The sequence below is a fragment of the Lathamus discolor genome, chromosome 5 (assembly GCF_037157495.1).
Source record: "Lathamus discolor isolate bLatDis1 chromosome 5, bLatDis1.hap1, whole genome shotgun sequence".
NCBI lineage: Eukaryota > Metazoa > Chordata > Aves > Psittaciformes > Psittacidae > Lathamus > Lathamus discolor.
Genome location: NC_088888.1, coordinates 32,234,224 through 32,249,838, shown reverse-complemented (window position 1 = coordinate 32,249,838; position 15,615 = coordinate 32,234,224). Strand labels below are relative to the sequence as shown.

At 42.0% G+C, this 15,615-nt stretch overlaps 1 protein-coding gene across 3 annotated transcripts in view; it reads left to right on the top strand.

Annotated features, from left to right (window-relative positions):
• SLC35F3 (solute carrier family 35 member F3) overlaps positions 1 to 15,615 on the top strand; it is a 171,239-nt gene that overhangs the window by 125,459 nt on the left and 30,165 nt on the right. For all 3 annotated transcript variants that reach the window (XM_065680256.1, XM_065680257.1, XM_065680258.1), the window contains one exon: positions 1,931 to 2,255. In XM_065680256.1, the coding sequence (XP_065536328.1) occupies positions 1,931 to 2,255 (325 nt within the window). The remainder of the gene's footprint in view (positions 1 to 1,930; positions 2,256 to 15,615) is intronic.

The following is a 15,615-nucleotide window of genomic DNA, read 5'->3' as shown; positions in this document are numbered from 1 at the left end:
GCTGTTTCAGTGACAAAGCTTAGTAGAAAAGCTTGAGAGGAAAGAAAAAAATCAGTAATCATTATGGGACTTGTGTGGCGAAGAGCTAAGAGTGTTGAGCCGTTAGACGGTGAAGTTAGAAGAAACGAATGTACTGTTGTCTGGTAAACTGAACCCTGACTGGTCTGTGCAGCGAGGCAAGAAGCATTAGTTACAAGCAGTGTATTATGAAGAAAATGTATTTAAATGGTTTTGAATGAGCTAAGGGTTCACAGACAGCCTTTTCTCAATTCTAGCTTCTTGTAACATTTAGCAGGTAGCAGTGGCCCTTCCATTAGGTGTTTAATACAAAGCCACATTAACTTTGGATAATTCATTGGCCTGCTGGTGCATCTCCTGTTATGTAGGAAGCTGCCCACACAATCTTCTGCTGAAATAACTGGAGATCAGCAAGTGCTCAGCTCTCTTAAAGCCACTCAGAAAGACCAGATGTTTATACCTGTGCTGCTATTCACTCTTTTTAAGACACCAGAGGCCACAGATTTTCCTGTTACAAAATACAGGTTTACTAGGCAAACTCAGATCTTAGTAAGATCATGCATTTGTTATCTATAAGGAAATAAGTAAATAATTTTATCAATTGGAATAATCCCTTTCTTGAATGATGTATTAGCTCATATAAATACAAATTTAGGTTAACCTGAAATAAAAGTTTTTAAGCAATTTTCCATTCCAAATATTGATTCTCACCAGGATAAGGAAGGATTTTTGTGTATGGATCTCTCTTAGTCTGCGTTGAACATATAGAAATGTTTGGCAATAATACAGTCTCTCATTGTGGCTGCACTTACCTTTCTCTTTTCACCCTTCAGTGCATGCAGTGACCTCTGGACACTTTTGAAGTTGTAGGTTCCTGGCTTTTCAACACAAACTACTAATATATCCTCCTTCAAGTGAATGGACCAACTCAACTGAATCATCCTTTAAGAGAAATCACTGCTGAGTGTTGCATGCGAATGGGGTGAATTTAAGAAAGGCAGGTAGAAATCCCTAAAGGGTCTGCTGCTGAGGTCTCCAGCACATTTTGACCTCCCTGAGAACTGAACCACCCTAACCTCACTTTGCTCATTCAGTCAGAAGCTGGATACAGTATCTGCTGATAGTGGTATGATACCAAGGCTATGCCAATTCATGTTTAAGGATTTAAGGGAAGAGATTTCTTAGGAAAGAAGTTTCCAGCAGCAAAGCAGACTCAGTTATATACTGGGGCAAAGTTCCAGCCCAGTCTTATTTGGTGCAGGGCTGGAGATAAAAAAGGTAGTCGCCTACTCCGAGATGCTCTCCAGGGCAGCCTGTGGGTTGGTCTAATTTTTGCCATCTGGCTACAGCCTCAGGAGAGCTGTTTCTCTAGGGATCACTGAAATGCCTGGTGATCCAAGTTCAGTATTAATCTTACTATTTACGTTGTTGTGATCGTACTTAACTGCAAGATTAAACACATTGTCCCCCCTCTCCTTTTAAGAAACACCATGTTCCATAAGCTGTCCAATTCCACATTTTCCAAGACAATAACAATTCCAAATGTTGTTGTAATCCCCTTTGATGTTTTATTAAACTGGATGTGTATTTTTCATTCATTTACACGTCCTAACAGCATCAGTTTAAGTGGTGTGTTAAGCCTTTCTCTGTACATCAGAGCAACATGTAATTTTCATTTCAATTTTACCCAGTGGCTTCTAAATCTAGAGGTGATAATTATTATTTGCATTGTAATTACGTCTCGGTTGAACCAGAGGCTTTGCAATGATCTAAAAACAAAGGACATTTTGTGGCAAGATCTGGAGGGTTCTTTTGCTGCTAAAGCTCCGCGTGACTGCAGAAGGGCCGAGGGTTTGGAAACTAAAATGCAGGCTGGCTTTCCTTAGTAAGCCTTGTGTTTTCTTCTCCCCAGGGGATGAGCGCTCCCGGGAGTCTCCAGCCCCAGCCGAAGCACAGATGCAAGCCGGGGTGGAAGGCGGTGGAAGGGTGAACCGCTGTTGCTGGAAATGCTCCGTGACGCAGCTCAAGAAGATTGTCTGGGGTGTGGCTATGGTCCTGGGTGTCTGCTCCTCTTGGTCAGGTTCAACCCAGCTAGCAAAACTGACCTTTAAGAAATTCGATGCACCCTTCACTCTAACGTGGTTTGCAACAAACTGGAACTTCTTATTCTTTCCTTTATATTATCTTGGACATGTTTTTAAGTCAGCTGAAAAGCAGTCTCCGAAGCAAAGATACAGGTATGGGAACTTTTGTTTTTTCCCCTGTGGCTCTTGCATGCTGCTCTGTGTCTAGCAGGTATTTTATTCATGTCATAGAATCATAGAATGATTTGGTTTGGAAGTGACCTCTAGTTCCAACCCCCCTGCTACAGGCAGGAACACCTTCCACTAGACCAGGTTGCTCAAAACAGAGTCCAACCTGGCCTTGAACACTGCCAGGGATGGAGCATCCACAGTTTCTCTGGGCAACCGGTGCCAGCACCCCATCACCCTCACAGGCAAGAGCTTCTTCCTTATATCTAATCTAAATCTACCTTCTCTCCCTTGTCCTGTCCCTAGAGGCTCTTGTAAAATGTCTCTCTCCAGATTTCTTGTAGGCCCCCTTTAGGTACTGGAGGGCTGCTCTAAGGTCTCCCTGAAGCCTTCTCTTCTCCAGGCTGAATCCAAACTCTCTCAGCCTGTCTTTACAGGAGAGGTGCTCCAGCCTTCAAATCATCTTCAAATGTCAGTTAAATCAAACTTGCATTTTCTTTCCTTTCCAGGTTTGTTAAAGGATGTTCTGAATTAATTGTATGTCCTGTGCTAGGTGCTATGTTATTAGTCTTAATACAATTTCACCGCAACAGTAAGAAATCTTGGTTTATTTCCAATGCATACAAGTCACATAATGAAAGTCCACATTTGCTGCAATTACTTCTCAACAGCCTTCTGTTCAATACTCTGTGAACATCATTTTTTTATTAATACTTTCTTCCTCTACCCACAGCTGACTTTTACGGCAATTTCTGCGTAAGCTCAGTAAGCTTTTCTGTTCCAAACTCAGGACTAGTGCAGTGTCTTGATCAGCCAAGTAAAAAGTATTGCAGTATTTTCCTGGCATTATGCCCCTGATATCAAAGGCCAAGCTCTGATCCCGGTTAAACTCGAGCTGTTGTGTTTATTTCCGGGAGGAAGCGCAGTCATAACCAAAGCCAGCACTTTGTCTTCAGCACACCTTGTCTTTACAGCAAGCCAAACCCACAAAGCCCGTAGTGCCCGTCCTCTGTGAGGGGCTGAGGATGCTCTAGCTGCTTAAGGAACTGCCTCTTGGTGAGCGCTCCTTCAGCTCATCTCGCTTTGGCCCGAGAGGTGTCTGGGACAGATGGGATGACTCAGCCATCAAGATGTCCTGTGTCAGAGAGCTTCCCCGATACATGGAAGGATGTGAACAATGTTTTCCCCTTCTGTTACACAGTGGGGCTCACAGGCTTTTAATGAAGTAGCTCAGAAAGTAAACAGTAAGAAGTGCACATTTCTCAGCTTCCAGCTGTGCAGCAGCAAGGTGGAAACTTACTACAGGAAAAGTCTAAGAAACCAGGGTACTCGGGAAATGCTCCACCTCAGAGGACTATGGTTAAGGTTATCAGTGCTGCAATTTTGCTGCTTAGCCATTGTTGTGGTTTCTTCATCTTTGGAATTATTTGTGGGCTGCAGATAAAGGAAATCTACTGTTCAGTGCAAGTCCTAGAGCAGCATCCACTGGTTTTAAAGGCATTTTTATAAGATGCCATGTTTCCTGCACTTCAGTGTTCAATTTGTACTTGTTTACTCTGCAGTAAACATGGTTGCCTAAGAGATGATAGAAGTATAGAGGTTAGAGAAAGCAAGTTTAATCTAGAACCAATAACAAATGCTAGCCCCAAAAGAACTACTTTTTCCTTTCTTTGGGTTTAAGTATTTTTCTTCCATCTGCCCTCAGATAATGTTTTAAATACTGCTGAATTCTGGAATGAGCGGTTGTGGTTTGCCAGATCCCTGGGGTTAAAATCAGAGCATTATACACATTGTTGCTGCAGTTAATTGTTATGGTTGGTAGTTTTATGTCTTCCATTCAATTAAATGATGGCTGAGTTGAAGAGGAGGTCATGCAGCCTATTTGGGATGCAGGGGAACATCCCTAAAAGTAAGCTTACAGCAGGCTTAGTAAAGAACCTGCATTTGTGTTTCTGACCAGCAGATTTGATAGGCTTAATTTACAGAGTTTTTTTCTAGGTGTCAGGGTAGACCTGGACATTTGGAGATATGGTTTTGGTTCCTAGCTTTGATGCAGATTTATTCTGTGGTTTTGAGCAAGTCTCTGTGGACGTCTGATCTCCTTGTACTCTCTGTTCATTTGGATGAGACAGTTCTGTAGGGAGGAGGGAGGACTCCACTAGCATGTGTTTACATCGTGTCTGCCTCAGCATGTCCGCTCCCTGAACTGAGACTTTTCAGTGGTGCTGCACTAAAAATTAACTGTGAAAAGAATAACTGTTCATCTGCTTCCTCTGTTATGGCTGAGATGTCACATGCATGTATGTCAGAAAACCCAAGCATTGTTTTCCAGCATCCCCTCTTCATTATTCCACCTTTTTTTGCATATTTTGTATATGTATAAAAATATGCATAGAAAGAAAGACATATACCGAGACTTTGCAGCTTTATAAGAGCATTACCATCTTCAGGAAAGCTTGAACTCTGGGCATAGCTGGACACCCTAGGGAGGCATTTTGTGGACTTCTGGGTAGTTATTATAAGACAGTTCTGACCTGGAACTAAGAAGAAACTTGTATAATCAGTTTCTCTTTCCTTTATCCTCCACTTTCATCTATATTTTATATATTATCTGAGCTCTCTGGAACGCATTTGCAACAAGATAAATGAAAAAGTGGTAGCAGGAGGTGGAAAGATGACATCTAAGTCACCTTAGCAGTGAGGTAGTAAAGGAAGGAATTCTCAGATGTTGCCTACACAGGTTGCTAAAATCCACAGGCACCTAATGTGTTTTGGCAGCTAAGCTCCCCAAGGACACCTGCGCAGCCACCTCCTCCTCCTCAGGACTGGGCAGCTCAGCCTCCTCTCACCATGGCACAGGCAGTGCCTTCCCACCTCCTCTTCCTCGGTGGGCAGCTTCATGGGGCCTAAGCTGGCAGGCATGCTTTGGTACCAGCAGGTACCTCACTGTGCAGTTAAAGAGCATGTAAAGAACAGAAACTTTTAGGAAAAATACCCAAAACAGGGATAATAAAATGTCGCAACAGTGAATAGATGTATAGTCCCTCAGTGTAGATGATACGGTTTATTGTGGGTTTAAATTTCTGTTGTATTGTACCAGTATGTATATATACTATGCTGCAAATCTATGAATTTTCCTGGTGTTTTAGTTTCACAAAAGAACATACCTGCAATGGACACAAACCATTTTAAAGCTGCAGATTTATTTTTTTTACTTCATTTTATAGCACATACAATGGTAATAAAGTTGCCACCAAAATTTTATAGTAGCACGTTAAATTTAAGAGCAGGTTTATTCAGTTTCTTTACAAGTTTTTGAGTATTAGGCTGTAATGTAAGGTGTTAAGTATTTCTGACTGACCCACACTTACATGCATGGTAAGGAGTGCTATTTAAGCTGGAGCAGACTGTCAGTGGCTGTGTCCCTGGCATGGGGAGACAGTCACTCTCCAGAGCAAACAAAAACTCATGCATTCATAGAATCACAGAATCACATGTCAAAACTGCTTTAGATTCCCTGCACAGCTCCATCAACTGCCAGAGTGCATTGGGAATTGCAGTGGGAATTGTGCCCAGGTGTAGACTGCTCAGAGAGACCTTGTGCCATGCTCACTATCAAGGGTGCCACACACCCTTGGCTCAGGACTGTGTGTGTGGGTAGTGACGCAGAGAGCTGTGGCAGGCCACAGAAGAGCACACCAGGGTCATTGCTGCTTTTTCGTTGTGCAAGTGCTTACTAGCTTAAAATAAAACTACAGTAACTAAATTATCACTCATTTCAACCATCATCCAGTCGAGAAGTAGCACATGTAATGATTTATGCGACTAATGGATCGTCTAAGAGCACTTCATTTTGGCTTTATACTTTTTGCTTTCAAACTGCTTTTTAAAATGGCACATTTAATCTGATGAGCTACCCTCTGTTGTACCTACATTATTAATTTAGGAGGTAACATAAATGAAAAGCACTAAGCCTAAAGTTCACTGGCTACATGAAAGATCAAATTAAAATCTCTCTAAGATACTGCTTAGCTTTGTGTATCTCTAGGCAGGACTAAACACACCTTTCATAAAGATTCACTCTGTGTGTGCCAACTGGGGGAATAACAGAGGGCTGTGCTCACATTTTAGGAGCATACCTCAGAAGGCTTACTTATTCTGACGGTACAGTCTTATCTAATGATTTTTTTGAGAAGGAAACAGCAGGGCTTTCCAGAATGGTTTGTGTGATTATTTGTTTATCATTTAAATCTTGATTTTTATTTCATAAAGCGCTAGGGCTAAAGAAAACACCAGAAGCTAAAACTCAATCTCTTCTACAACCTAGAATGCACCTAATGTGTTGGGTGAATGAAAGAATCATTGCACGTACCTGCACTGATCTTTACAGCTTCAAACCTGCACTTTTTAACATGTTCTTTTTCACTGGGTCAGTTTTTTCTTTATACTGCCCCCAAATTAGCTGCCACTGATAGTTCAGAATTTGAAGATTTTTCTTTGAAAAGAAGAAAAAAGTTGCAGGTGACACCAAAATGTAGTTATTTCTTTAAATGAAACCAGAATACTGTGAGCGACATCAGTAGACGTCTAATGTAGTAGATCTCACTTACTCTGATTTACCAACATTAATATCACAAGAATCACTTTTAATTTATATGCATATGGGCTCAGAATCAAGTCAGTTCTTCAGTGGCCAAAAATTATCAGCTCCATAGTTTCACATGGTGACCAAGAGTATGTGGGCCAGTTTCTAAAGGTATTTCATATGTATTTCTGCTAGCACAGAGGAGACAAGGCACTAACATGGCATTTCCAGCTCTTCCAGGAGTTGGGTCCATTAGTTAGATCCTGTCTAAAGCAAAAGTGCCACTCACTGCATCATGGCACTGACCTCCTCTTCTGCAGCAGGCAGAGAACCCAGCAACGCTGCACTGGTAACCAACTGCCTGGTCACCATGCAACTCTAAGGGGAAAGAAGGTCAGAGCCTGATTTGGCGAGACTGAATTCTTCTTTATTATTGATTTTCAGCATTTTGTATTCATGAGTCTCTCATACCCAGCAGCATTAAAATGTTGCAGTGTGGTTGACTTTTGGCATCCTACTGATTTATATTACTACTTAGGTGGGAGCTTTACCACCAGAGCAGACAGCATTAACAGAGTCATAAATAAGCTACAAAGGCATCAAGACAGGATGAATTCAAGTGTTTTTGGCAAATGTCACCCAGTCAAGCATGTTTTCTTTCAAAAACCCTCACTCTATAAACTCTATTTGTCTAATTCAGTACATTAGCCTTAAAATAATACCTATTTACTTTGTGTTCCTCAAAATAAAAGCACTTTATAATTCAAGTTTCCATTACTTTCTTGGGGGAAAACAAAACCAACAACCAAAGAACAAAAAGAACCCTTGAAATTAAAAGATATGGCAACTGTTTCTTACTCGAGTTAGATACAAGCCAGGAGTAACTCCAAATTAAACCAGTTTGGTCTCTACAGCAGTCTGTCAGGACTTAGCTTTGTGCTTGATATTGAAGTGATTAATTAAAAGAATGTGTGGATATTGTGCAAGCATAGTTGTGGTCATCTGAGTCTCTCCTTCAGATGTATGAACTGCTGTTGGTGATGTGTTATTGATGGGCTACTGTATCACTTCTCAGACTGTTTTCGCTGAATCTGCACTTGTAGCTGAAGACGAGGCCAAATTGTAATATTAGCAAGTAGCAGTAGTAGTGAAGCCTTCTGCTGGAACAGTAGTGTGTTTGTAGTAAGGGCAGTGCTGGTGGAAGTCTGTCTGATATACCCCTGCTGTGTGTATAGCATCAAACTCCATCATGGTGCAATCCCTTGGGCTTAGCTCAGCTGAAGCGCAAGCCACAGAGCTCAACTGCTGTTGATAACTTCTGGGTTTCAAAGTTCAGTAATTGCCTTTTCCTGGTGAAACCTGTGGTTGCTGCTGCATCTTCGCTTTTGAAAAGGAAAGCGTGCACCCATGGGATGTGGGATGGGGGTGAGTTACCCCATAGGAGTTCTGGAGGTAGTTTCTCATTGCTATACCTTGACATGATGCAGCTATGCTGCATTATTGCCAGATGATCAGTAAGTCATCTTTTCAGCTGCTTCCTTGGGGAGACTTGTTTTCTCAGGTAAGTTAAAGATTAATGCCATGGTTTCTTGCTCTTTGTGGGCTGTGAAATAAAAATTTCTCTGCTAGCCATGAAAAATGTGCTTTAGAGGTTGCCTGCTCTTGAGAGAATAGGTGGTCCTGCAGCTCCGGAGTTTTTCTAGAGTAGCTTCCTGCTTACCTAAGTCTTCTCTACACACTGAAGACAGTACCAGAGGTTAGATTAGCAAGAAAATTTGCCATATATAGCTCCTCAGTGCCACAATGAATATCCCAGCACTGCTGGCTTGGAGCTGAATGCCCAGTTTCCTCCGAAAGTGCATGAAGAGAGCAAACACTGCATAGACACAAATATGAGGCATATAAGGTAAACAGGAGGCAGATAACACTGCCTTTGAGAGCTTGTGTCTTAGCTTCTGTGGGAAAATGGTTGTGGGTCCTTCTTTAGGAAAGCAGTGCTTTCTAATTTAGCCTTCTAGTTTATATTTGGAGACTGTGTATTTCAGACCATGATGTTCTGAAAAGAATTTAATGTTCACGGCTGGTGAAAAGCTTTCTTTTAATCTCAAGATCCTTCATCTGTTGAGGATCACCTCTTCTGGCCTTTTAGATCTTTGCTGATTGAGAATAAAAACTGGATATTGTCTGATCAGGAGAAATACATGTTCTTTAATCTTGAGCTTGGTTTGCAAAACTCTCCCAAGGATGATTGAATTAAGTGGTGTCCTGTAATTTTGTCGTCTTCTTCCATTACTTCTGTCTTCTCTGCTGTGGCTTGATGCTGTAAAATAATTACGTTATATGCCTCCTAAGAGGTAATGGTGCTTGAGGCAAGGACTAGAAAGAGAAATAATTGTTCTTGTTACCTGCAGACAGGGCATGAGACAATGTGTTTATGTAATGGCTTCTGCTTGGAAAAAGTGTTGTGCCTTGCAGTACTGAGTGATCTCTGGTCAGTAGTTAAACTATGCTTCACTAACGGGCTCTTCCTCTTGTTAGCAGAGCAATCTGCCAAGCTTCCATGCTGCTAGGGTTTCTCTCAGGACACCTCAAAACAAGCCCATCTATACTGTGGAACCAAAGCAAGCTGGGATGAAGGAACCTCAGGGGTCATCTCCTCCCTTCCCTGCCTCCAGGCATGAGCTGCACACACAGGCAGAAAAGTAACTGAATTTTGTGGCTGGCAAAAGAAACAAGGGACAGGGAAAAGAGTGCGTGATGATGTTTATTGCATGGGGAAAGAAGCAGAACGCTGAGGTGAGCATGGATATGCTGTTTTTCCAATCGCCATAACATGGAAGACAGAGTTCACAGCTGATCTTCTTTTTGCAGAAAGTGCTTTACCTTGGTTGTCATATCAAGTACCTTGACACCTGGTGCACACACTCACTGAATGAGGACTATCCTAGACATGTTCTCCCATATTCTTTAAACACCAACAAAGCCAAGAAAATTTAGGAAGGAGTGACAAGGAATTCTGCACCTTTTTTCAGCCCAGATCTGCGTCAAAATATCTTGAAGGCAGGTACCTTTAAAGCTGCTTTATAGAAGGAAAGTGCCTGTATGGCAACAAACTTCATAGCTGTGATTAACAGCTCTCAGTAAGGACGGATGATACAGTGAGAAGTGTCGGAGGCTGGCAGTACTACAGAAGTGGAAAAATCCTTTTTGTCCAGCTGCCTAGTGGTTATGGACCATGTCCAGATTTCCCAGGATTATTTGTGTTTGTATGAAAAGGCAGACTCATATATATGCACAAGTACCTGGCTGAAGAGCCTGCTCAATCCAGGTCTGCAGGAGTCTTGGTGTTTAGTCAGAGCTATAAGCTGGTAAAAAGAGAGAAATAGCCAAAGGTGAAGGTTGGTAGCCACATAAAGAGAGTGTCATAAATTGAACAACCCTGTCAAACAACTGCATAATGTTGTCTCTAAACAACCATAAGGCTTTTTTTGGGAGGGAAACAATGGTAAGATATGAACTGATGAGCAGACAGTTTCATATATATATACATATATATATATGTAATCACACACACATGTACAACTATTTTTGTGTTTTAAAGTGCTAAAACACCTTTTCAATAGTAACTTTCTGATAGAGAATCCGATCCAAAATGGAGAAGACAAACAAAATCTGGGTTTATTACCTTGTTTGCCTGCTTTGGGTGGTAGTTAGTGAAGACAGCCTATCTGTGGAAAAAAACCAACCCTCCTGCTGGTCTGCTTTTCAGTCCTTGGAGTCAGGGCTAAAACTCAGTGAGTTTAAAGAGCCTCATTTACTTTGTGGCCTTATGGTCATTGCTATATCATGTGGGGCTCTTGTCTTCATCATGCCTATACTAACCAAGTCCACTGTGGCTACCTCATCTGTTCCCTGTTCCTCATATCCCTGACTGAGTGCTTCCCCATGTGGAGCTGGTGTCATTTGCTTGTGGTTTGTTAATTTATCAGTCATGTTCCTTCAGGGCTGGGGGGCTGTTTACTTGTTTATTGAAGCTGCTTGTTTCATGAGCACTTAGAGACTGCTGCAACATTTCCTTCCTATCTTTGAAAACCTTCCACTGCCTCAATAAAATGTCCAGACTCCCACAGGGGGGAATGGGCCTCTGTAAGCCTTCCATAAAGGATGGGATCCCCCATCTCTTTCAGCAGATGCAAATGTTAAACCCCATGGATCTGAAGTCATCAGGAGTCTCCCTTCAGTGACAGAGCAGTGAAACTTTCTGTAGCTCATTGCTAACGCAGGGTGCCCTTGGATGGTATAAGACCAGGTCCATTTGCTACAGGAAGACTCTGTCTCTGTATCACCTGGCATTTGCCCCAGAATTTTTAGATTCATTTAGAAATACATTTAAAAAATGTTTTTCTTCACCAAAGTACTTGGATTGGGGTTTTTTTTTTTTTTATTTAATTCCCTTCAGTGTATCTGTTGTAGAGGCCAGCCAGATCAATTGAAAATTGTATCTTGCTTTTTCAGCTTTCTTCAGTAGTCTTATTATGCTTTCAGCTAGAGTACACACAGGTTTCCAAGTACAGAAGGATAATTTTTCAGCTATGGAAAGCTCTGCTATTAAATAGCACACTAGAAAATAGTAATAATTGCACCTCTACTTTCAGTCTTAATAGTACCTAGGAATAACAATGATGCTACAGCTCTGTAATGCTTTCTGATACTTTCACCACCTAACAAATGGGGCTGCTGTTAGACCATCTCACCATGATATCCAGAACATTAGTTCATAGAAACATGGAATATTTCAGGCTGCTGGGGAACTGGGGAGGGAGGTCTCTAGACCAATCCGCTCAGCACAAAGCCGCCTCATATCTACTTTTTTCTTTGTTAATGGTTAGTGTTCTACAGACACTGAACGAGACATAACTATTATTATTTCAATTTGTGTGTAGGGGCGTGAATGGTACCCACTCTGCTGCTCTTTGCCCCTTTTTGTGAGATTCACCTTAAATATTTGTCTGTCCTCAGGCAAAACCATGTTGATTCAAACCCTGAGGATTTGATTTATTTTTTATTAACCTTAACATAAAATAAACCCCACTATAAAGTGTTTCTGCTTAACTTATTTTTAACAATCTAATATTTTCAGTATGTCGTGAAGTTCTGTATATTAAATGTGATGGGTCCAGTCAGCACTTGACCCTAGCTAGCATACCTCCACTGAGTCCCATGACAGTATGCTCATTTCTATCAGAGACGGGTCTGGCTCAGCGAATATTAAAAGTATCAAGTTAATAACTATTTAGATGTGGTTTGACTTTCCTTCTTTCAGAGGGGATCTCAGGCTGTGACCAGGCTGAAATTCACCTGATCTCCCGTTATTTTTTTAAAAGTGTCTTTTGCTTCTGGAGAACTGAAGTAGAAAAACTTAATGTTGAAAATTAATATCCCAGAAGAGGGTACAGTGACATACAGCCAAATGATCAGCTGCCTTCCACTGACGGACCTGCAGACCTGCGCTTGCTTGTGAACTTTCAGCAATTAAGGCCAGCCCTCTGAAAGTCTTACAGTATTTAACAAAGAGCTTTGTCGATCTCATAGGTTTTTCAACATTAAACAACTGTGCTCTGCTGTAGTTCCAGGTCATCCCTATGGTGCTGTTACTTTCTGCCTTACTGAGTTCTATATGGCTTTTTCAGTAGAGTTGGACTCTTGATCACATAAAAGGGATAACCTTTACACAGGGAGAGATGACAAAGGTCAGCTAAATCATATATAGATTTGGAGAAGGTGAGGAAAGAGCCAGGTGGCATCAAGTGGAATGAGTGAGGTGTTTGAAACAAGGGGGGTGGTTCCTATTAATGTGCCACTTGAGCTGTCAGTAGCCTGAAAAGCAAGAAAAGAGTAGTTAGTGCATGCTTAGGAATCAGAGATGGTGGGATCAAATGTGGCCTGTCATGGGAGCAGATTGCATGAGTTCTGCTTGAATGTGACACTCACATGAATGATTGTTGCTCTGTTGCTCTTCTACAAGCTAATCTCAATCAGTAAATCCCATATGATTTTAATGGACAGGGTGCTTACTGTGGTGTTGCTCATGTGCTGAGCCCTGTGGCTGGTTACAGGTTCTGAGGACGGGATATAAAATCATAGAATAGCTAGGTCATCTTGAGATCATCCAGTTTCAATCCCCCTGCCATGGGCAGTGACACCTCACACTAAACCATGTCACTCAAGACTCTGTCCAACCTGGCCTTGAACACTGCCAGGGATGGAGCATTTACCACTTCTTTGGGCAGCCCATTCCAGTGCCTCACTACCCTTACAGTAAAGAACTTCTTCCTTATGTCCAGCCTGAACTTCCCCTGTTTAAATTTGAGCCCATTACCTCCTGTCCTGTCAGTGCTTGGTTCAGCTCAGCAGCCATCCAAGTTATGGAGGTCCAAACATGTCACTCAGAAGTATCTAGATGAGATTAAATTATGCCAGCAACAGTTGCTGAATGTGTTTCCAGACTGGTTTCCTAACAGACACGAGTATGCAAATAAAATTTACCAAACTGATGAAGATATTTTCTTGGGATCTTTTCAAAAGCGAGCGCTGAATTGGCTCAATTTTTGGGTAAACAGGAGCCATAATGAGGTCATTCCTCTTGAAATTCATACCAGTTATATGTATAGTTCATTGTGGACCTTACTTCTGGCTGGCAAGTTGCAGAATGCTGTCTGCTGCTTTCTGTTTCTTGAACTTTGTTTTGTTTTAAGGGGTAACAAAAAAAAACCCAACCAACCAACCAAAAAAACCCAGCAAAACAACAAAAAACCAAACCCAATCCCAGAAACCAGCTGGCTTCCCAGATATGTTTGCTGCAAGAAACCGGAGACACGTGGGTTTGTGAAATTAGAGACAAGTGTGTTTCCTCCATGGCAATTGTGCTAAAAACAAACTGGTCTTTTTGTCAGTGTGGCTTCAGACACTTTCTACTATTACGCTGCTGGTATCTGGAGTCTCTTTACCCAAAAAGCCTTTGTCTAGTGCAAGAACTGTAAACACGCACAGATTTTAGGCACATGTAGAAACACCTCATTAGGAAAATTGGAGTGAGAGATGATAGATGATGTCTTGGTATCAATCTAATGTCAGGGACCGAATGTACAATGGCAGATCATCCCTCTTCAAGTAACTCAGCTACTGAAGGCTTCAGATGGGTTTATCTTCAGCAGGAAGCTTGGTATTTTCCTGCCTTTAAGCTAATAGCCATGACCATACAGCTTCTCTGCATGATGCGTGCTGATGGCACCTACTAGATGGTGTGCAGCTGACAGGAAAAAGATGCTGTAGTTCATTAGTTTTGTCATTTTGTCTAATTCAGGCATTTTCAAAAGGAATGGCACTGAAAGCTTTGTAGTACTGAAGGTGCATAATAATTGCGTCAAAATTGCCCATCTGCAGCTAAAGTGAGATAATTGCCTAGGCGTATTCACGTTTGCAGAAGAGATTTTGAATAATAAATGTTTATAAAGCCCTTCTGTCATCATGTTATCCAGTCCTCACCCCGTGAGCCAAATTCTCAATTCATTTACAGGCTTTTCAAACCAAAAATATCTCATGTCAGTGCAGCTCTGGAGTTGGAGAAGATGAGAATCTGGACTAGTGTAAGTCACTTGAAATTGGCTTCCAGCTCCCCAGCAACTTTTGCAGTCCAAATTGGAAAAGAATAATCAGCAAACCCTACTGATTCCCTGGTGGTGTTATTTTCTGTATCTTTAATAATTAATTTGACTAAATTACTGCAGTTGAGAGGTGCTGGTACTGGTTTTCAGTGTTGCTGAAGGGTGCTCTTTCCTGAGGGGCAAGACTTGTCACAGGGTCAGACCCACAAGAAGGCTGAGACCCATGCCGTGTTCTGCAAAGAGGCATAAGTACGTATGTGTGATTTCCAGCAGGTACTTCTCCCTCCTCGGGGGCCTCTCCTTTCTCTCAGAGGTAAAGTCTGAGTGGATCCATCCTTAGAAAACACAGATAGGCTGCAGGACTGGCAGCAGCAGGTGAAATGCAAGCCCATCTTAATCAGGCTTATCAGAACTGATCTAACCTGCTCCTCCAGATAAGCTCATTAGCATGGACTCAGCTCACCCAAGGCTTTAAACATAGTTCCTCCATGCTTCACAAAATGCAAACAGCTGAAACACATGTCCTGGTTTAAGTGCATGCTTACCTGGCCAACCCTTCTCCGCAGCGACACAGTCTGTAACTGCTCCTGTGTTTCCATGCACTCCCTTTTCCTGCCAATTGAAGATGACCAGTCAAGATTTGTTGATGAAACTTTGTTATCTTATGTTTTCCCAAGACTGAATTGATTTTTTCCATTAGACTTGATATAAATCGTGATGTCCCTGTCATCCTCAGTATGCCTGACTGATTCCTAATAGCTGCCTTATAGTTTTCACAACACATCTTGTGCCTCTCCCATGCTCTCCTGCAGCAACAAGAGCTGCTCGTTCTAGCCCAGCACTACTAAATGAACAATCATGATGGTTTACAGTGGGATGGAAAACATTTCCAGCTAAGATGGCAGGTTCAGCTGCTTTCTGCCACTGCATGCCACTGGTATTTCTGCATGAACAGAGAGGCTGACATTCCTGCTGTGGGATCCCATCAGCAAAAGAGCCACCTGCTTCCTCCATGGTCAGCTCACTCTGCAGTTCTTCAGCTTGGAAATCCTTGGTGCTGTAGCGAGATTTCACCAGGCTAAACCTCTTGGATGGC